Genomic DNA, 23,609 nt, shown 5'->3' with positions numbered 1-23,609 from the left:
ATCTGTAGGAAAAAAACAATATATCTGATATTCATTTCAAAATAATCTTAGATGGGAGGGTGTGATGAGAGAACAGAGATCAAATAAAGTTGGTCAGGAGTTAAAAATTGTTAAAGTTTACAGATATATGAGTGATTATTATACTATTATCTCTAGTTTTGTATATGTTTGACATTTCCCATAATAGAAAGTTTTGAAGATCCTAATATTCATAATTAAATTAAAAATACTAAAAAGTTCCCTAAAACACCAAATATAGGGGCACCTGGGTGGCTCAGTGAGTTAAGCCTCTGCCTTTGGCTCAGATCATGATCTCAGGGTCCTGGGATTGAGCCCCACATCAGGCTCTGCTCAGCAGGGAGCCTGCTTCCCCCTCTCTCTCTGCCTGCCTCTCTGCCTACTTGTGATCTCTCTCTCTCTGCCAAATAAATAAATAAAGTCTTTAAGAAAAAAACACCAAATATATTTGGAAATAAAGCAATATACTTCTAAATAACTTAGGAACCAAAAAAAAGAAAACACAATAGAAATCTGAAAGTATTTTGAACTGAATAATAAAAATACATTTCAAGACATATGAAATACAGATAAATTCGTGCTTAAAGGAAAACTTGTGAAAAGGCTAAATATCAGTAAACTAAGCATCTACTGCAAAAATTACAAAAAGAAGCAAATTAAGTTCCCTAAAAAATAGAAATTAATAAAGTAGAAAACAAAAATATAGCTAGAAGGATTAAAACACCAGAAGTTAGTTCTTTGAAGAGATTAGTAAAACTGACAAATCCTTGATAACACTAATAAGAAAAAAGAGAGAAAATATAAATATGAACGTGACATAGGGAGATTACTATAGATCCAGCAGGCATTAAAAATAGCAAAGGAATATTACAAAAACTATGAAAATTTAGATGAAATGAACAAGTTCCTAAAAGACTACAAGTACCAAAACTGACACAAGAAGAGACAAAAAGTCTAAATAGTGCTAAATTATTTTAAAAATACAATGCATAGGTGGGTGGTGGGGGGAGGGATAATTGGATGATGGGCATTAAGAAGAGCACTTGATGTAATGAGCACTGGGTGTTATATGCAACTAATGAATTGCTAAATGCTACCTCTAAAACTAATTTTAAAAATAAAAATATAATACATAGATAAAAATCTTACCAAGGAAAACTCCAGGCCCAGACTGCTCATCAGTGAATTACACCAAATGTCCAAGTAAGAATTAATGCATGTCTTACCACACTCTTCACTAAATCTTCAAATAAGCCTATGGACTAGATACTAGTTATATGAAAGGGGATGTTAATTTGATGAACATCAAAGAGCTAGGAAAAAGCAAAGAATCACACTGTCTCTTTCAGCACTGATAGTTTCAAATATATGGCATCATGTTTTAATTTGTATAATACTGTGAAATAGTCCCTCAATCAGATTAAGTCAAGTATTAGACCTCTAGGTAAGTATTTATGCTGTAGGTATTTGTGAATAGTGTGTAATGGTCATTGCTAGTTTTTCACCTGCCCTACATCCTATCCTCTTGTGAACTGCCCCTGTCTCACTCTCTGAGATAATGATGGGATTGTTACTTCTCTACCACAGGGTGGGCTAATGTCCCAGGTAGCCAAAGTGCCTCATTCTCCTGGATCCAACAACTGGTCCAAGCTTGGCCTAGTAGAGTCATTAATGGACATCATCTGGGTGTTGGGGAAAAGGGCCATTTCTTCTGGATCACTAATTGAGTGAATGATGAAAGCCTGTAGTTGCCAAAAGCCATCTTTGCTATCAGGTAATGAGACACAATAAAGAGGAAAAGAGACTACTATCCAAAGCCTCTATCAATATTGATCCATAGTCTTCATCTGATTAAAGTGAGCACTAGGCTCAAAAGTCAGCAATTTATCATGTGACCTGGTATCAAATGATGAACTAGGTCAATGGGTTTTGTTTTTGTTTTTGTTTTTTCTAAAAAAAGGTTAATCACAGGGGCTTCTGGGTGGCTCAGTGGGTTAAGCCTCTGCCTTTGGCTCAGGTCATGATCCCAGGGTCCTGGGATCGAGCCCCATATTGGGCTCCCTGCTCTGCAGGAAGCCTGTTCTCCCTCTCCCACTCCCCGTATCTCTCTCACTGTGCCTCTCTCTGTCAAAAAAAATAAATAAATAAAACCTTAAAAAATAAAAATAAAAGAAGGTTAATTACAAAACCAAAAATAATATTGAACAGTTAAAGTGAAGGACCCATTAGATAGCATTGAAGCCCTATGGTGTAAGGGCATTATCATTTGATCAGAGTCTATCTAATATACTAAAATGGGAGTTCTCCCTGGGAAAAGATATTTTATTAATCTCCATCCCCTGCACATTGCATGGGGCCTGACTAGTTGGTTTTTTAGCAAATGTTGTTAAGCGTTGTGGAAAGCTTGAGAGTAAGTGGCCCATAGTATCAAGTCCTCAGTGTATTGTATCAGTTAGCTGTTAATGAGTGACAAACAACTATAACATTAAGATGGCATACACCACTGAGCATTTATTTTGTTTGTGCATCTGTGGGCCACCTGGGAGTTGACTGACAGAGACTGTCATCAGCAGACTGGCTCTAATACTCGGACCAGTTGGCTGACATATTCCCCTGGTGATGGCAGAGGTATAAGAGTGCAAGGGCAACCATCAAAACACATTTTAAGCTCTTGCTAATATCCTGTTGGTCAAAGTTAAGTTACTTGGCCAAGCTTAAAATCAAAGGGCAGAGATATATACTCTTTCCTTGAAGGGGATGGAGATTAATAAAATGTGCAGGGGGTTCACTGATAAGAGTGAGCTGAGGGTCTAACTCAGCCAAGGAGACAGGAGAGTCTTCATAGAAAACATTAAAATGTAGTTCTGAAAAACGAACAGTCATGCAACAAGTAGGAAAGAAGATAAGAAGACTCTAAACAGAGTACACACGTGTACCAAAACATTAAATGTCAAAACATGTGGGGAGTACAAATGGCAGCCATAGCTAAAGCTTGTCCTGGTTTTGATATAGACAGCAACTAAGAATGAACATATGCACTGGTCAACTGTAATCCTTACTATATTAAGAATCACTGAAATCATCACAATAAGATTTGATTGATTAATTTAAGGCCCTAACTGACTACATCGATAGTTCAACTTTATGTGATCTTTATTTCACTGTAGAAAGTTCCTATGATAATGACCTAGGAGAACACGCATTTGTTATCCTATAATTTTGTAACATTAATAACAAAACCAGAATTTTAATGCTTTGGAAAGACTTTCAAAGCATCTGCAAAGAAATGATCACTGAGTTATATCATGACACTATAAGAAAAGGTGACTGGAGACAACTGCAAACAAAGTAATCCTCAAAAGGCTAAACACAGTCTCAAATAAAGTGGCCATTACTGGAAAATTCTTTTTGAAAAACAGCAGTCAGAAATGGAAAGTGTTCCCTTGAGTCAAGTTTTCAGGAGGAAGCTCAGCAGAGGCAGAAAACTTTGTGTACAAAACAGTAAACAGATTTTACTTTAAGAAGTTTGCAGGGGAGAGGGAGTGAAAAGTTTGGAAAGAGGGTCGGTCGGTGATGTCAAATCAGAAATCTGTCAAACTTCCATACACCTACAGTTACCAGCAATAGCAGCAACTCTTAAGTGCTAGAAAATAACCGGCATTAAACAAAACACCACACCCGGACTAGTCCACCTGATCACTTCAAACTACAAGATCAACATGAAAACGTCACATCTCAGTGAAAGACAGAGGCAGCTGTGAATACACTTTCCACACCCCCGCTGTACGGACAGCACGTGCAACGTCACAGTCCCAACACAGTCAACCACGCTGATCTCTAAGAAAGGGGCCAAACTTTGAACTAGACTCCGGCAGGCAGATAAGCAGCATGAAGAAACCCGGGGAAAGAAGTAAAACAGAAGCAGGAAAGAGAAGCAGCATAGGATGGGGAGCCACCAATGGGACTGGCGAGCAAAGTCCCCAGAAGCAGACAAATACCCAAAAGAAGATCTACTTACATCTGAGTTTCCCAGGAACTCAGCGTTGGCTGCCCCCTCCCCGCCCCACCCTATATCCTCCCTTTCGGTGGGACCCTTAGTAGAAGCGAGGGGGCGCTTCTCAGGTGGCTCCCGGCAAAACTACAAGGGAACTCCGGGAGCTGCCAAGAGGAGAGAGTCGCGGCCGGTAGCTCGCCGCGCACCTGCGAGGGAAGTGACCAGATGCAAAGGTGAGGCCAGTAGGCTCTCCCTTACCTGCCGCAGGAGCTTCCATCGGGCGGCTCCCAAGGGCTCCGAGACTTGAAGCCCCCGAGAGGCGCCGCTGCTTGCTGGGCCTTCGCCCACAGCTCGCTCAGCCTCGCCGGCCTGGGCATCCGCAACTTGGGATTCCATCCCGTTAAAGCCGCCTATATACCCCGAGTTGTCACGGCCACGGCTCTCCGCTGCCAGGACCTGCCGACTTCTTCCCAGTCAGGACCTGTGAGCCGGACCTCCCTCGGACCGCCCCAGCAAGCGCACCCTCCCCGAATTCCGCATTTCCGGTATTCGCGTCTCCTTGGCAACCAGGGCGGCGCGGCTCGCGTCATTGCACCATTTTGTCGGCGGCCATCTTTAGTGAGGGCGAACCGAAAAGTAAGGGAGTGGTGGCAGAACTCGCGGGACACTGGCTCCTCTTTTACTCTTGTCCCCTGCCTCATTTCGAGCCCAGAAGACTAGCGAAGAACGGAAAGTCTTAAAATTTCTAGGTTTTTAAGAAACCCAGAAGGAGAAGCTACTATTCATGACCACAATAAACATGGCGAAATCTGCTTAGGGCTGGCGCTTGACTGGGGTTACGCAGACCGGCGTGCTGCAAACCAGCTCTGGGCAGCTCTGGATAGGTTGTCTTTCTGCGGCTTAAAAAACGCAGACTTCGGCTGAACGCCACTGGGGTAGCACCCGTGCTGCTTCCTGAGAGCTTCTTCTTGCCGGACTTTCCCTCTCTCGTTTCGGTGTGCAGAGCCCAGTCGTCTGTCCTTCAACTTGCGTACGTATGGAGGGGCATACTGTGTACAGGAGGGGTTCTCCCCAAATTCCCCTCACCCAGTGGCGCCTCAGTTCCCTGGTCCTCGCTTTTTGCCTGGCGTCCGTTCTCCGTGTGGCACAAACTGCAGCCACTGCCTATCCCCAACCTCCTTGCATTCACTCATCCCTGGTTTGGAGGGGTGCTCAGGAAAAGGGAGTAGGTACCCCAGGGAACACCCACCCCGGTCCTCTAGGTTTGCATAGTGTCTTCTCCCTGCGGGTGAAAGATGGATGCGTTGAGGTTGCCGGCATGGATACAATGATCTAGGTCCTTACGGGCCCCTGTTACAGGGCCTTGGGGGCGCGGGTTGGGGGTAGTTAGTGTTGGCTGTTGATCTCCTCTCCCCACTCGCCCGTTATTTTGCTGCGACACAGGTTCGCGGGTGGCGGCAGCGTAGCAGATCAGATCTCTAGTAAATCTGACGCAGTATTGTATCTTTAATACCGAGGGGCGGTGTCTTTGTGGAGGACTTCCATGATGACATGCAACAGTGTGCAAGATAACTTTGATTTCTCTTGTAATAATAGTAGCCAGCATTGAGTGCACACTACGTGCCAGGCACTGTATTAACACCTTTACATAAATTGTCCAGTTTTATTCTTATAACAACCCCGTAAGGTAAATGGTGTCATTATCTCGGTTTTGCAGATGAGGGAACTGAGGCACAGGTGGTGAGAGTCAGAGTGATGACCTGAGCCCAGGTGTCTCTCGTAATTACTTACGAGCCCTACTTTGATGGGTTAATGAGAATCATCTTCTCAACAGAAACCGGTGGGGGTCTCACATCATGTTTGTTCATCCTGAAGTGATGTGTTTTAACTAAAGAGCTAAATAGCTTTTCAACGTTAAGTCCAGTTATTAGTCCAAGATTTGGAGCGAAACCAGACTGGACTTTTTGCTCTACTACCTTCCTTCCAAGTGACCTAGGGCACTTGCCAAAACCTCCAAGAGCTACAGCTTGCTCACCTGGAAAATGAATGTTGTAATGGCTAATCTAGCAGGTCCTTATGAAGTTTAAATTAGACAGTATATAAAAGTATCTGGCACTAATGAACATTTAGTGCTCCCCTACCTTTATGAAGTAAGGAGGCTTTTCCAGTTTATCCTTCATATACATACCAAAGATAGTGTTCTCAACTTCATAAGAAAGCCATTTTGCCTTTTAATGCCCTCGAGTTCTGGAGATGCCCTCATTAGGTCTGTGTATTTGTTTGCAAATTTTTATTTTTGTTTTTTTTTTTGTTTTTTGTTATTTTTTAGTTTGCCCATGTGTACCAGAATCAGTGCTGCATAGTTTGAGCCTGATAGGATTGACTTTACAAATGAGACATTTAAGTCACGTCTGCCGAGAAGTATGATTTGAATGAAACCTTAACTTACACAAGTTTTCAGGTATTTTTAACCAGAGTTATCAGCTGTCTGCAGTTATTCATAACCTGAAGGGTGGATGGCCCTGAAGGGGAGGGATAAGAACTGCGGATTGTAGATACTCTGAGAACCCACTACTGTGTAATCCTACCTATGAAATCATGTGCTGACAGCTCCAAAGGGAGCATAAACCAGGGACTCTGATATCATGCAGCGGAAGAGCAAATTATTTCTCCAGGCTTTGAAGTATAGTATTCCTCACCTTGGGAAATGCATGCAGAAACAGCATTTGAATCACTATAACTTCGCTGATCATTATTACAATAGAATAAAATTGAAAAAATACCACCTAACCAAGTGTCTGCAGAATAAACCCACGGTATCAGAGTTAGCAAGAAACATCCCAAGTCGGAGCTTCTCAAGTAAGGTATGGACTTTTTAAGTTAACCTATTTGTAGGACATTAAGATTAATTTTATTTTAAAGATAAAGAATGGGTAGGATATCCGTTACTAATTTTTTCAGTAATTCTGGTTTGATTTTTAAAATGTTAAGGCTCAATTGTCTGTAGTTCTATTTAAGTATAAAAGAATATATGCATATGTATTTGTATAGTTGTAATATATAAAAATATATATTTATGGAAAATGATTCACCTTAGGAAATCCTTATGCCTACCAGTATATTTCAAAGTATAATATAGCTTTCTGAAATTCCTAGAATACCATAATAGCTTTTAACAAAATCTGATAATATGCTAATTATTTTATGAGTCTCAAATTGGTAAACTTCAATAACTCCATGTAATTGTGTATTAATTCCTTGTTCTAAAAAAAATGAAAAAAAGGCATTTTTGACCACTTGGGTCCTTCAGAAAGATGCCTTCAGACTGTTGTACTTTGGCCAGACCCCAAGCTATGGGCCTAAACCTTGAGGACCTGATTGTCATTACATGTAGAGTCACCACACATTCTATTTGCGTGGGACAGTCCCAGTCTACACCTGTTGTTCCTGTGTAATTATTAATAGTGTTCCCTTTCCTCTCAGAAATGTTCTGGTTAGGAGGGTATATTAAATGGTCATCCTACTTGTTTGAGATTAAGCTATTTATGCTGCCACCACTTTGACATATCCCTCTACCATATACTTATGTTCCTTAGACTCCTTAAATTACATTTGGGGATGATATTTTTGCAATAATTTGCCATATTATTTTAATATTTTAGTTTCTGGTTTAAATTGTTTTGTTACATACTGACTTTATTTTTAGACTGTTTTGACTGCCTCTTTTTTTACTGTGGTAAAACTGTCGGTGACATAAAATTAGCCATTTTAGCCACTTTCAAGTGTATAATTTAGTGGCATTAATTACATTCACAGTGTTGTACAGTCATCACCACTATTTCTAAAACCCTATCATCACCCAAAAGAAATAGGTCCATGAAACAATAACTGCCCACTGCCTCCTTTTCCAGGACCCTGGCAACCTTTAATCTACTTTATGTCTATGAATTTGCCTATTCTAGACAATTCATGTAATTTTAGTCACATGGTATTTATCCTTCTTTGTTTGACTTATTTAACATGTTTTTAACATTCATCCATGTTGTGGAATACATCACTTCATCCTTTTTATGGCTGAATAATATTCCATTGTACGTATATACCATATCTATTTGTCTGTCAATGGATACTTGTGTGGCTTGTTTTAAAAATGATTTTTTTCATCTTATTTTACTGGATTCTTTATTTCATGTTTGCTCTTAGCTCATGCCTGTGGGTTTTGGGTTTTTGTCTATTTTTTGTTTTCGCTTTTAACTTTTCATCTGTGGTTCCTAGACTTTTTTACTCTCAACGTTTTAGTCTTAGCTTAGTTTAACACTTTGATGCTTTCTTTACTCAGAAATTCTTTGCCTTTTATTTCGTTATTACCTTTGTGTGTATGTGTGCAGCTTTATTCTATTTAAGAAACATAAACTTTAAATTTTACTCATTTGAAAAATTTTGGATCTTTAGATAATTTTATTTTGCACTTTGTTTAGAACATTTGTCATCTAGTACATTTATCTTGAGTCCTAGTTTATAAATAGTAGGCAGGAATTGCCATCAGAGTGACAGCTGGGATTAGCTTACACCCTGAACAGGAGGTTGACTAATTTTTCCCTCTGCTTGTCCCTGAAGCAACTTTTCAATTCTCCTTCATAGATTCCTGTCACCTAGAAGCTTTAACTTGACTTAGTAGCTCTTTTAGTAATTGTCCACCTGAAAAACCGGTCCTACTTTCGCATGCGGTACATCAACCATTTCATCTGTAAAAAATGATACCATAGGAAAGCTGTGCTGTCTGTCTTTTATGATCACTGGGACCCAGGGAATCTGTGAAGAGACCTATAGACAATGCACATTTTTTTTCAGCAAGCATCCACTCCGTTCCAACTTTGTTCACTCCTACAGATAAAACAAAATTTAAAAAAAACGTAGTTGGTGCCTATAGGCAACTTCAGATATATCTGCCCTGATAATGGAGAGAAGTAGATTTGAGGGAAGATTAAAGAGATAGAATCAGTCAAACTTCATCTTCATAGGGTGATTACATTTTATTGGGGACTTCTTAGTATAGACAATGTAGGATGATAATCCTTCTTCTGTTTGGATTCTAAAATTCAAAACCCTCTTACAAAAGTTGTTTTTAACTCAACCCCTATCCTCCACAAACTGGCACAAAGCTGGAAAATGTTAATTTTACTATCCCACTTAATAGATGTTTTGCTCCAGAATCTTCCTGTGTTTTGTTACAAAGTAATGTTCCCTACCCACTCCCCCCCCCTTACCCAGATAGGCACCATGTTAACTTTACAAAATCATTAAATCCCAAAGCACATTTAGGTCCTCATTTTGTTTCAGTTGGACTTATGTCACAGGCACAAGTATATCCTTATTGTCACTTACATCTTAAGACAGGAAGGAAAAGGGGTGCCTGGGTGGCTCAGTTGGTTAAGTGTCCAGATCTTGATTTTTCACTCAGGTCTTAATCTCAGGGTCATGAGGTAGAGTCCCAAGTCGGGCTCAGTGCTGGGCGTGGATCGTGCTTAAGATTCTCTCCCTCTGCCCTCCTCCCATCCCCCGCCCACCCCACATCAAAAGAAATAGAAAAAAGAGTGAGAAAGGAGAAGGAATATTGTAACTCACTACTAAGGTAGAGATTTCAGTAGATAGTTGGATGTATGAGTCAGGAATTTGGGAAGAGTTCCCCTTATGTAGGTAGAGTTGAGGCCACAAGAACCATACTATATTTAACTCTGTGCTATTAATTATATCATTTTGAACTTTCTTCATTAGACTATGAAATCCTCAAAGACAAGAATTTTATAATGTACATCTTTATAAGTCCAACACATGGCATAATGACTTCCTCACATTCGATAAGTAGTAAATGTTTGTGGAATGAATTAATAGTTGAATGAATAAATTTTTTATTTTCACATAATTACAAATTTTATCACTGAAGAAATACCCCAGAAATCATCCAATCTGAGTTCTTTCTATGATCTGTTTGTTGTTTATTTTTATTTTTATTTTTATTTATTTGACAGAGATCACATATAGGCAGAGAGGCAGGTAGAGAGAGAGGAAGGGAAGCAGGCTCTTTGCTGAGCAGAGAGCCCCACTCGGGGCTCGATCCCAGGACCCTGGGATCATGACCTGAGCCGAAGACAAAGGCTTTAACCCACTAAGCCACCCAGGCGCCCCTATGATCTGTTTTAAATTCATTTTTATATATGGTGTGAGGGATTGGGATCCACCTTCATTCATTTGTTTGTAGATAAATATTCAGTTATCCCCGCACTGTTTGTTGAAAAGACTATTCTTTTTCCATTGAATTTTGTTTACACCATTGTCAAAACATAAATCATCTATAAATGTAATTTATAGTTCAGAAATGTTTATTTCTGAACTCTTTTGAGTTCAGCCTGTTGATCCGTATGTCTGTCATTATGCCACAACCACACTGTCTTTATTGCTATAGCTTTGTAGTAAGTTTTGAAATCACATAGTATATGAGCTCTTTTTTTGCAAATGAAAAAATCAGAGCCACACAGTCCAAAGTAAAAAAATTAGAGTCAGAACTAGACATCAGGTAGCCTGATTCCTAGTACCTTTCTTCTTTAGTACCTTTTATTATAAATTATTACAAATAATAACAAAGTCAGAATACCATAACATATACCCACTACTTGGTGTGACTTTTCTTAACTGGAAAAAACAACAAGTATATTTGAAGATTCCTGTGTACTTCTGTATCACATTCCCTAACCTCCCTAGGGGTCATCATTGTCCTTAATCTATCTATCCATGTGTGTTTTTTTATAAATTATGCATGTATTTGTATCCACAGATGACATATAGGAGTGTTTTACATGTTTTGAAACTTTATATATTATTGTACATAAAGTTGTATAATTTTTTTGTTAAACTTAAGATTTTGAGATTCCACATTAATATGTGTATTACTTGTTCATTTAATACAACTACTATGTAATATTCCATTATATAACATATCACAGTTAATCCATCTTCTTTGGACAGGCAAGTATATTTTCTCCAGTTTCCAAACTTTAAAAAGTTGCAAAACACAATCTTTTGTGTATCTCCTTATTCATATGTGATAGACTTTCTCTAGAATCTTATACCTAAAATTACAAATCCTGATTGTATTCACAAGCTAATGTTATTTTATCAGGCTGAATTCTAAATTGATAACCACCTTAAGTACAAACAAGGAATATATAAGAATTCGATTTATATCTCACTTACATTATCAGACTTTCTTTTTGCCCTTCCAACAGATAAATGTGGCAAGTATGTCATTGCTTAGTATTCATTGCCCTGATTAATCATGAAGTTGAGCTGCTTTTCTGTGTTCATTAACTCCTTTGGTTTTATCTTGAATTGCTTATTCATATGCCTTGACCATTCGTACTGTGTTTTCTTTCTTACTGATTCATAAGCATTTTTTACATGTCTTTTATGTGCTGTAGGTATCTTTTTTATAATTTGTGCTGTCTTTTCACTTTGTTGTTTAAATAGATCTTTAAATTTTTATGTTTTGTGCTTTATTTCCTTCTACTCAGCAATTATTTGTTGAACACTTACTATGCACCAGTCTAGCAATCGGGTATGTAGCAGTGAGCAAAGGAAACAAAAATCCCTGTCTTCATGAAACTTACCATTCTAGTTAAGAGAAGAGAGAAGAACAATGATACATATGAATTAAACATAAAGTATGTCAGAGACAGTCGGGATAGTGAAACATAAGACAGGGAAAGAATGAATAGACCATATTGAGATAGGGAGGATTGTTATTTTAATAGGATGGTCAGAGAAGGCCTAACTATAAGGTAACATTTGGTGTTTGGGCACAGGACATAGCATGTTCTAAGAAACTGAGGTAGGGGGAAGCCACTCATATTCACTCATATTCAAGCAATAGCAAAGAGACCGGTGTGGCTCAGAGTAAGTGAGCGTGGAAAGAGTGTCGTAGTAGATGAGGTCCTCAAGGTCATGGAATTAGGACCTTCTAGACCATTGCAAAGATTTTTGCTTTTCCTCTTGAGTGAGATGGGAAATCATGGGAGGGCTTTCAGTGAAGAAGTGATATGATCTGACTTTAGGCTCACTCTGCCTCTTTTTTTGAAAATAGCCTGGGAAGACAGGAGCAGAAACAGCATTTAGGCTTTCTCCTTATCCAAAGGAGAAAGGATAACAGTACAGACCGAGTAATACCAGTACAGAGAAAGAAGTAGTCAGATGCTAAATCTTAAAAGTTGAAAAGATACCTGGTTGTATCAAGAGAGAAAGACAGAGAAGACTGTGGTTTTAAACCTGAGCAGCTAGAAGGATAGAATTATCATTTATCAGGATAGGAGTGATAGAAGAAGCAGAGTTTTGTTGGGGGAGAGGGTACATGGGGAGATTGGAAGTTTGGTTTGGGACATTTTTTGACATACCTATCTATTAGTGATCTAAGTAGAAAGGTTGAGTAGTCAGTCGGATACACAGGTTCAACTTGTGCAGGGGAAAGGTTCAGGGTAGAGATCTAAATTTGGGAGTCTTCAGCATATAAATCGCATTTAAGGTCATGAGGCTGGTTGAGATCACTGAGGATATTAATGCAGACGGCAGATGAAGAAGTGGTCCGGGGCATGCTGATGTTAAGAAGCCAGGAAGTAGATATAGGAATCGTTAAGGAGACTGAGAAGGCCTAGTGAGATAGGAGGAAAACAGTAAGAATGAGGGGTCCTGGAAGTCAAGTGAAAAGGTGTTCTCAGGAGAAGGAAGTTATCAATTGTATCGTGATGCTTATAGGTCAACTAATAGGAGTGCATAGAATAACGTTTGTATTTTGCAGTGCTGTGGCCATCAGTGACTTTGACAAGAGTAGTCAGTTGAACGAAAAGGGCAGAAATCTTAGGGGGCTCAAGAAAAAGGAGGAAAGAAATTGGAAGCAAGGGGCATAAGAAACCATTGAATAATGAAACAGTAAATAGAACTAGAAATTTTAAGTGAGTATAATTAAGATTACTGAGAAGTGTTTCATGGATACTAAATAAGATGTGTACTAATATGAATACACTTCAGGTATGTTAATGATAGATTTTAGTGTGGTCCTGTGTAAAACAACAAAGAAACCATTTATCAAGTCAGAAGTTCCTAATTTCTCTAAATTCTTTGTTCTTAATTTAAGGTTTTTAAAGTGTCTTATTTTCTGTTTTTTTCTGCATTAATGGAACTGGCCCTAAGATTTATCTCCTTTATTTGTGTTAAATTACATTAGTAGATTTTTCTAATGCTGAACCATCTTTTCATTCTTAAGATATGCCCTACTTGGTCACATAGGGTTTTATTATTACTTTACTATTTTTGTTTTGTGCTTTTTAAAAATACATTGTTTCATTGTATTTTATTTTCCATTTTTTTAGTCCATGTTTGACAATAAGATTAGTATTTAATTGTCATACATTGTCATTGTCTAGTTTTGGTGTCAAATAATATTTGCCTCATAAAGTAAGTTGAGTACTTTTAAATAATTGACATTTTTTTTCTTGGTTAGCATATGAGAAAACTGTTCCTTGAAGATGTCAGAAAGCTATCTTGGAAAGCATGTGGGTTTGGTGTCTCCTTTAAGAAGAGGACACTTGATTACCAGTTTAATTTCTTTGATAGTTACTGGCTTATATAGCCCTTCTGTTTTTATCTGTTTGGATAATTCATTTATTTTCTGGAAAATTATTCATTTTATCTGTTTTTTCAAATGTATAGGCATGAAGAACTTTATTGTGGGGTTTTTTTTAATCTGTTGTTTTTCTACATGTCTTTTTTAGTACTTTTTAAAAAATATCTTGTACATTTTTCAGAGGACCAACTTTTTTTAAAATATAAAAAAATAAAAAGCAATGAGCTTTTTATTTTGTTGATCTTCTCTAATTGATCACTTTATTCTGTTTCTTCTACTTCATTTAGGTTTACTTTCTTTATTCTTAAATTGAAACGCTTCATGTTATATTTCAGGAGACCTATAATGTCAGTTCATCCCACTATTAATCATGTAAAGCTTGATAATTTTGGTAAAGGTGATAATTGCTGGTTCTCTCCATCAGTAAAGGGGCCTTATTCTCTTTGCAGTTAGTTACTAAGTAGGTAGTCAGTAGGGTAGTACTTGGTACTGCATGAGCATTGTGTTACCGAACATCATTTCACCTAATATGTTTAACAGTAATTGATCTTTACCCTAGTCACTTGTCACTGGGGTTGCTAATGATATTCTGACTCTATTATTTCTACATTTATTAGCTGATACTACTCTGTAAAGAAGAGTTTTCTTTTTTGTTGAACCCTCTTTTTTTTAATTCTAGTTTGGTATGTTTGGAGTTTTTTGTTTTGGCTTGTTTTCAAATTACTATGAATTTTTATATTTTTCAAGGTAGTATCAGTTATAATCATTATTCTTTTTGATGCTCAAATTGTCCCAAATATAGGAACCTCTACAAACTGGCCCTTTTAACACCTCTCCATTAAGCTTTGGGCATTTGCTTGCTTTCTGACAAGCCTGTTTTTTGCTCTTCTGCCCTGGACTTGGAATTAGACATGTATTAATGGTACCATCTTGACTAAAAGCTGTCCAGTGTGTTTCTTCTGTGTAATTTTTCTGTCTTTAGAATTCATTTTTGCTATAAGGAAGTTTACATATTCTATCCCTCCTGTTTTCATGTGTTTCATTGTTAAAATGGTTTTATGACAGGTCACCTGGAAGGTAGCAAAGAGTGCCTTTTTCCTCTAATGGAGTGATACTTTTCATGTAACCTTAAAACTTTAAAGCTGTCCTCACTTCAGCTCCATTAGGTAGTATATGCCCTTCAAACCAATAGACTATTAATGTATTAAGATACTTGGCTAAAATAGATAGGTTTAGCTGTGTACTCTAGTGATAATGCTAACTAGTGTTGAAATGAAAGCTTAAAATACCCACTGGGTATTGTTGGGACAGATTTAAAAGCAAAAACAACTTGGATATGGAGTATTTTGGATTTATGAATATTAAAATCTCAGTTTTCCTGGGAGTAATTCCTTTTGAGGAATTATTTATAAAGCTCCAAATTCTACCTCCATTTTATTAAAGCAGTTAAAAGTCCTCTTTGCTTGCAGGGTTATTTTGGTTCAGATTAGCTCAGTTTATTTGGATTCTTGACCCATAAAAAGGTTAATCAAGAAAGTAAAATAAATTTGACTAAGAGGACAGGTATTGTTCCCTTGTTCCTACAGTTCTCTTGCCTTTAGTCCTGCATTGGCCATGGCTCTATAAGAATGGGTATTTTTAAAAAAGAAGAATGATTATTTAAAAGTTGCAGGGCCCAGCTCCATGACAGAGAATGTGCTAGAAACTGCAAGGTAGAAAGAGGTACTCTTCATAGCTACCCTGACTCTACTTCAAAGATTCCAGCGGAATTACAGACCAAATAAGCAAGATTATCTGGCAATGGAAAGGCAGTTCCTACTGCTAAGTTATAGTTTCAGGATAGATTTCTAGTGATCTTCTGATCTGTGTTTCAGATGATAATAGGAAGTTATTGATACTTTACCTCACTACTCTAAAAATCAATTCTAGATTTTGTGAAAATGGTAAGAAATAGATGAAAAACACAAGAGCCTCCAGTGTTTGGATTTCAAATAATTACTCAAGCATATTAAGTATATGGTTAAAGTAGAGACTCAATGAGACTACCATAGCAATTGTTCGTAAGTGGAATCTAATCCAAATCATAAAGTATCTCAAAGTCCAAAGGAAGTAATTCATGAAAATGATCATTTTTCCATTTAATTTGTTTGGGTGGTATTTCTATTCTTGTGTTTAATTGTAGATGGTAAACTCTTTGTGATGTAAACTGTATTTATAGCTTACATTCTCTACAGTGTTGGTAAAGTATCATGGACACACTTGTGCAATAAATATTTACCAGCTGTTAGAAATCCTTACCAACAGTTTAGTGCCCCTCTGGCACAAATCACTATACAGTTGTCATCTTTGGCAGAAAGCTGATGTTGAAAATCTTGGTTAGAATTCTTCTGCATAACCAAGGCAAACCTGTCAAGTATTGTGATTTGTTAAGTGGGGTTTTGCCTTACCCAAATTATAATGATTCATGTGGCATTTTCATGCTCACCAGAGGTCACCTAAAGCTCTTAGCTTATTACATACTTCCAATAAGACACTGAATGCTTCTTAAGGCTTAATCTGTGTCTCTACTCGTGTTCATTAATTGTCCACTATTTTCTTACTCTGCTTATACAGCAAGCATATTACTTTTTCCTTAAACCTAAAGTTTTGTTTTACTTATGAAGTATTAACTTTTGACCTGATAAACTGTTCTACTTGGGGGATTCCTTGTCCCCACGAGAGAAGAAAATTATGGTTAATGAAGATATAAAGTAAGACATATTTCTTATAATTCTTACTATGTATAAAAATAATAATGAACATTTATTAATAAAGATAATGTCTTCCTCTTCCTTTGAAGTTTCCCTCCTTTTAGGAGGTATTATAGTACTTTATAACTCAGTAAACATGTTTTTCTCCCTCTTACCCCAGAGTATTAAATATGTAAACATCCTTTTCTTTACTGCTTAGTTTTGTATAAGCCTTTCTATTAGATCTAAATATTCTCCAGTGCTTTTTAGTGCTTCTGTTAAGCTTAAGTTAATAGTATAGCCATCAGGTGTTCACCTTATTTTCTTTGTTTACATTTTTAAATGAAAAAGAGCTTAAGAAACATTTGTTTCCTGGGTGGCTAAGTTGGTTAAGCAGCTGCCTTTGGCCCCGGTCATGGTCCCAGGGTCCTGGGATCAAGCCCCACATTGGGCTCCCTGCTCTATGGTAGGCCTGCTTCTCCCTCTCCCTCTTCCTGCCCCTCCTTCTGCATGTGTGCTCTCTCTGTATCAAATAAATAAAATCTTAAAAATCTTAAAAATAAAATCTTCAAAAATAAATAAATAAAAGACTTTTTAAAAAGCATTTAAGATCTGTGAAATGCATATTATTTCATAGGTATAGACCTACCCTTGTAGTACTTGCATGAAAAAGAAATAGGGATGATCTCGGAAAAGCAAAGGTTTTTTTCTTTCTAGTTTGAAATATTATGATCATACCAGTAAAACTTTTTCCAGGATTTTCTGCCTATTAAACAAGAAAACGAAAAATCACTTTCAGAAAACATGGACGCATTCGAAAAAGTGAGAACAAAGTTAGAAACACAGCCACAAGAAGAATATGAAATCATCAATGCAGAGGTAGGATATCCTTGTTTTGGGTTTTTTTTTTTTTTAAATCTGTTATTACCGGGCGCCTGGGTGGCTCAGTGGGTTAAGCCGCTGCCTTCGGCTCAGGTCATGATCTCAGGGTCCTGGGATCGAGTCCCACATCGGGCTCTCTGCTCAGCAGGGAGCCTGCTTCCTTCTCTCACTCTCTATCTGCCTGGCCTCTCTGCCTACTTGTGATCTCTGTCTGTCAAATAAATAAAATCTTTAAAAAATAAATAAATAAATAAATAAATCTGTTATTACCAGTTAGGATGCAAATGAAGTACTTTGTTATTCTAGACATAATCCCACAACAAAAGTAAAAACTGCTTTTGCCTTTATGCTGAAAAACTTAAACAACAAAGAATAAGCAGAGTATGATTTTTAAAGTAAACTGTAAATGAATTTCAAAATCAAAATGAACTTCCAAATTACTTTGTTAATTCTGGTTTTTGGAAACGATTATTTCTGTTTTAAAATGTTTTAAATAATTCCAAGGAGAAGTTCATATGAAACCATCAGCTGTCATTTTTTATTTAATTTGAAAAGTATTTGATTGCTGTATTTATAACTCATTAATTTAGCAGGTAATAAATGTGTTTCAGGCTCGAATATGATGAAGTCATATCAATCAATCAATTTCATTTGATTAATTTAATTAATACCATGTAGGTATTAGACAAGAGTACTATTTACATATTGGGTAATAGTCTCTCAGTCTCAAATTGTGTATATCTGTCAGCCCATAAGAAACTTTGTATAAAATCAAATTGAGGGGCGCCTTGATGGTGCAATTGGTTGGGTGTTGTACTCTTGATTTCAGCTTGAGTCATGATCTCAGGGTCATGAGATGGAGCCCTGTCTTGGGCTCCATGCTTAGTGCAGAGTCTGCTTGAGAATCTCACTCTCTCTGGCCCTCCCTCCTGCTTGCTTACTTGCACTCTGTCTTTCAAATAAATAAATCTTTCTTTAAAAAAATAAAATTGAAACCAGGACAGTTGGTGGTGACTGCGTATTTTAGAGGAAAGCATCTCATCAGGTTATTGTGTTTCCAGACTAATCTGAACCACTCTTTCTTTGTCTGCCTCATTTTAGATTACCTTAAAGATGCTGTTCAGTCTTTTGTTAACTGAATCCCACCATAGGGATGTCAGATACTCCCAAAATACAACTAAAGTTTGTTACCAGTTTGTTAACCTTCATAAGAGGTTTTGTTATGCCTTCTCTCTGTTGCCTCTTACATTTATGTATTAGAAACTCTTCCAGCGATTGTGAATGTATGAAAACCATATCTTACTGTATTGTAAAAAGTGATCCATTTTATATTTTTTATGTGTTCATTCATAGACATGGGTCTGCTTTTTAGGAAAGATCTCCTTTCTTCTTCATCTTAAATGGTCAGACCAGGGGCTCCTGTGTAGCTCAGTCTTTTAAGCATGTGCCTTCAGCTCAGGTCATGATCTCAGGATCTTGGGTTCAAGCCTGCTTCTCCCTCTCCCTCTGACTCTCCTCCCTGCTTGTGCTCTCATCCTTTCTCTCAAATGAATAAACAAAAAGTCTTTTAAAAAATTAAATGGTCAGACCATCAAACAGTTAATAAAATTGTTTAAATTAATTATTAAATAAACCTTTTTTTTTTTCTTTGTCAGGTTAAGCATGGTGGTTTCGTTTATTATCAAGAAGGCTGCTGCTTGGTTCGTTCCAAAGATGAAGAAGGTACACCATAGTTTTTCCTTTTTTTTCCCCCTAACATACTCTGATTTTTTGTATTTTACATTTTTTCGTAAGAAATTCAGTATTAATTTCTTGAAAGTATAGAAAGTATGCATTTTTTTAGATTATTTCTACATTAAAAAAAAAAATGACTAGTTAATTTCTGGGTTTGTTCAAGATACAGTTAACAGCTATACCCAAAAGCTTGAATGGAGGTGGGATCCAGTATTTTTTGAGCATCTCCTATATCCCAAATAGTATGCTGGGCCTTTTGCATAGATTATTCAATGTCATTTACATTCTGTTTGTTAACTCTCTAGTTTTTCCATGGTCTATAAATACAAGACTATATCTATGAAATAATATCAGATAGGCTGATTTATAGAATAATATTGAGTAGCATAGGCTAATATTAAATAAATACCAGCTTCTATGCAAATCAAGCTGCTGTCAATCCTGAAGGAAGCTGGAGTGTAAGCCTCTCATAGAAGGGAAATTCTAATTCAAGACATTGAAATACAGTTTAAAGATTTTTTTTTTTTAAGTACATCTTGTGGAGTTAACACTTTCATACTTTTCTTTATGCAGCAGATAATGATAATTATGAAGTTTTATTCAATTTGGAGGAACTTAAATTAGACCAGCCCTTCATTGATTGTATCAGAGTTGCTCCTGATGAAAAATACGTAGCTGCTAAGATAAGAACTGAAGATTCTGAAGCATCTACCTGTATAGTTGTGAAGCTCAGTGATCAGCCTGTAATGGAAGCCTCTTTCCCAAATGTGTCCAGTTTTGGTAAGCTACCAAACAAAACAGGCAACTGAAAAGAATTGTCCACATCTTTGAAACATTTTTCTTGTCCATGTGAATGAGAAGGTGAATGCCTAATCCATTTATCCCTATGGACTCCACAGCTTCCTTTGTGTCTCTCTTTTTTTTTTTTTTTTTTAAGATTTTATTTATTTGTCAGAGAGAGGGAAAGAGAGCGAGCACAGGCAGACAGAATGGCAGGCAGAGGCAGAGGGAGAAGCAGGCTCCCCGCCGAGCAAGGAGCCCGATGTGGGACTCGATCCCAGGATGCTGGGATCATGACCTGAGCCGAAGGCAGCTGCCCAACCAACTGAGCCACCCAGGCGTCCCTCCTTTGTGTCTCTTATTTGGGAGACCTTCCTTTAATTGTCTATCCAAATTAATATTCATGTTTTTTAAAGTATTACAGTCAGAATCCAAGCTGCACAGTGTATTTCGATAGATCAGTAGCTCTTTGCAAATATACCATTCAGATACATTTAAGATAAATTGTATCTTAATATGTTATTGAACTTTAAATTTAGGCATTTTTAATTTTTTAAATTTCCCAAGGTCACTGTCAACAAACTTTGGCACCTGTTGAACTAACTTACTCATCGGTAGAAGTGATGTTTTTTTTTTTTTTTTTTTAAGATTTTATTTATTTATTTGACAGAGAGAAATCACAAGTAGACAGAGAGGCAGGCAGAGAGAGAGAGAGAGGGAAGCAGGCTCCCCGCCGAGTAGAGAGCCCGATGCGGGACTCGATCCCAGGACCCTGAGATCATGACCCGAGCCGAAGGCAGTGGCTCAACCCACTGAACCACCCAGGCACCCCAGAAGTGATGTTTTGATTCAGAGAACCAACTTCGAATTTTATCTTTTATCACTGAGTGATACATATATTTATAGCTTATCCTCCCTTTTCATTTTCTGCCATAATTTTCCCCATTATTTAATAACTAAATGCTTTTGCAGTGAATTGAAATTATAGTATAATTTATTCTGAGACAAACTTTGCTAGGGGATGGGCAGAGAGAGGGAAGGAGGATGTTAAGCAGGCTCCGTGTGAGGCTAGATCTTATGACCTGGGCTGAAATCAAGAATTGAATGTTGACCAGCTGAGCCACTCAGGCACCCTGAGACCTACATCTTGTACATTTTAACCTCTCTAAAATCAAGATGCGTATTATACAATGATGTCTTACAGTCACTGTCAGCCAGGTGGCAGTCATGATGTGATCATTTGAAAACTTCCTAGACAGCTTCTGGTAAGATCAAGAAAACTCCAGCATTAAAATGTATTTGGTAGTTTGAGATATTCTGTGGATTGAGGACAGACAAAGTAGATAGGCCTGAGAGAATGTGATCCAGTGTTTCTTTAGACTCAAAGTTAGAGATTGTAGATGTAAACATAACTTATCTCCTGTAAGCATGTGACTCTGAGATACTGAACACAACTCTTTTTTTTTTTTTTTTAAGATTTTATTTATTTGACAGAGAGAGATCACAAGTAGGCAGAGAGGCAGACAGAGAGAGAGGGGGAAGCAGGCTCCCCGCTGAGCAGAGAGCCCGACTCGGGGCTCGATCCCAGGACTCTGAGATCAGGGCCTGAGCCAAAGGCAGAGGCTTTAACCCACTGAGCCACCCAGGCGCCCCAAGAACACAACTCTTATTTAGAAACTTGAGAATGAGAACTACTTGAAATTGATGTAGTGATATTTTATTCTCCAGAAAGCTCTTTGACTTCTGTATAACATTGGTTAGCGCTAATCAAACTTGTGTTCAGTTTTACATTTCCAGGAATGACTTGTAAATATCTCTTTTTGTGGCACTCACAATTTGAATGCACTGTGCCCTTTTTTCAACTGTAAATGTGTAATTCTTTATTTTCTTTCAGAATGGGTTAAGGATGAAGAAGAGGAAGATGTCCTATTCTATACTTTCCAGAGGAACCTTCGCTGCCACGATGTGTATCGAGCAACTTTTGGTGATAACAAACGTAATGAACGTTTTTACACAGAAAAGGACCCAAGGTACTAGAATAATGCTATTAAATTTTTTTCTCCAGGGCTGTTCTCCAGTTTTCTAAAGTGCTGTTCTTAGTTGACATAAAATGTTGATTTTAGCTAGAACCAGGTGTAATAATAGGCTAAGATGAACGTAATCATTCTTTTTATTAGTTGTTTGGATTTAAAATTGGAATCTACTCATATTCAGACTCCACAGTGAACACAAATACACCATTAGACTGCAAATACTAAGTTTTTAATATTCTCTGGGGGCTGTGAAAAGGGTTGTTAATTAAATCTTTAATAGTGTAATCATACTACATTTTTAAGTCCTTTATAAGCCATAACTGGAATACCATGGTGTCAGTTGCTCAGAATTCACTACTCATTTCAAATAAATTATCTGCCTTTTAAATTGTTTTACTTTGAGCCATGATGTCCACTGATCTTTAAATTTTGCTCTCCCCAGTATTTTGGTAATTCCTTCCTAAAGCTAATTCTCTTTACTTCCTTATAATCTAGGACTCATGCCTCATATTGCCACTTAGCAGGCTTGGAAGGAAATGACAATAAGTTTATCTGGCAAAATCCCTTGACTCTTACCCAGATATATTTTCCAAATGATTTATGAGAAATAAATTTTCCCTAACACCAGGATTCTATCACCTTATATGTCATTTCATAGTATAGCTTGGACAATGTCTGGACAGATTTTATAAGAAAAAAAATGACATTCATGTCAGTGAAGTTGATACTCAAAACAAGAAATTAACCCATCATTTCATGCAATTTCAGAACTGATAAGGATCTTAATGAAAATCTTATATGGCCTCCAGTTTATATTGAGAATTTGAGGTCTAGAGAAGTTCTGTTATCCCAGCTCATAGAACTAGCATTCTTGGTCTAGTAATGCTATCATTGCCCTTTTTCCCACCCTCTGATGATAATTTTTTGATGAGAAATTATCAGAGGGGTGCCTGGGTGGCTCAGTGGATTGAGCTGCTGCCTTCGGCTCGGGTCATGATCTCAGTGTCCTGGGATCGAGCCCCGCATCGGGCTCCTTGCTCAGTGGGGAGCCTGCTTCTCTCTCTCTCTCTGCCTACTTGTGATCTCTCTCTGTCAAATAAACAAAAAAAAATTATCAGAACTATTTATTCATATAATTCTACCATTTTATGTGCTGTTCATCAAGGATATCTTTTGGGGAGATGATAGTTTAAACTAGTAATTACGTTTTATCAATAACTTATGATTACAAACCATTAGCCGTCTTGTGAATGAAGCTCAAAATTAACACAGTAAGCTATACTCTTAAAGAAGATACTTGTTTGGCATATATTGGTACCATCCTAATTTCTAAGATTAAGTGGAAGCTATTTGACTTGTTCATGCTTTTCTGCACAATAAGGAACTAACCATCTATGGTTAACGCTCATTTGACATTCAGAACCCTGATCTACAACACAAACTAGTTTGTAAGTTCTTAACACTTTATAATCCCTAAATTCAGAGGGTAGGACCAAAAGGTAAGAGCAGCATACCTAATGAGAAAATGGAGTAAAGTTCTCCAAAGAACTTCTGAAACACAGAGCTGCTTATTTACTGTGTTTGCTTTGATCCTCAGGGTTTAGTTTTCTGTTCTCATAGTAAAGTTCACCAAAGTGTGTAATTTCCATTTACCTGCCTCCGGTGGGCCAGTTTTGGGTACCTAATTTTTAAAAAGGTATTTTCGTCAGTGTGCCTAAGAAGAACCCTTACAAGCCAGATTCTTCCATCTGCTTTGTTTCCATTGTTTG

At 37.4% G+C, this 23,609-nt stretch overlaps 2 protein-coding genes across 6 annotated transcripts in view; one reads left to right on the top strand and one right to left on the bottom strand.

The window, feature by feature from the left end:
* The window catches only part of CAMKMT (calmodulin-lysine N-methyltransferase), a 378,203-nt gene extending 373,659 nt beyond the window's left edge, over positions 1–4,544 (bottom strand). The window contains exon 1 of the mRNA XM_082746974.1: positions 4,271–4,544. Within this exon, the coding sequence (XP_082603100.1) occupies positions 4,271–4,408 (138 nt within the window). The 5' untranslated portion in view covers positions 4,409–4,544. The remainder of the gene's footprint in view (positions 1–4,270) is intronic.
* A 233-nt stretch (positions 4,545–4,777) lies between these two features.
* The window catches only part of PREPL (prolyl endopeptidase like), a 53,534-nt gene continuing 34,702 nt past the window's right edge, over positions 4,778–23,609 (top strand). The window contains exons 1-6 of one of the 5 annotated variants that reach the window (XM_082746963.1): positions 4,778–5,042; positions 6,342–6,876; positions 17,168–17,290; positions 18,949–19,015; positions 19,604–19,807; positions 21,702–21,837. In XM_082746963.1, coding sequence (XP_082603089.1) covers positions 6,658–6,876; positions 17,168–17,290; positions 18,949–19,015; positions 19,604–19,807; positions 21,702–21,837 — 749 coding nt within the window. In that variant the 5' untranslated portion in view covers positions 4,778–5,042; positions 6,342–6,657. Of the gene's footprint in view, positions 5,043–6,341; positions 6,877–17,167; positions 17,291–18,948; positions 19,016–19,600; positions 19,808–21,701; positions 21,838–23,609 lie in introns of all 5 variants that reach the window. The other 4 variants (XM_082746962.1, XM_082746966.1, XM_082746965.1 and 1 more) reach the window with 4 other exon arrangements.

This window comes from Mustela nivalis, assembly GCF_964662115.1.
Source record: "Mustela nivalis genome assembly, chromosome: 8".
Lineage (NCBI taxonomy): Eukaryota > Metazoa > Chordata > Mammalia > Carnivora > Mustelidae > Mustela > Mustela nivalis.
This window is presented reverse-complemented; position numbering and strand designations above follow the sequence as displayed.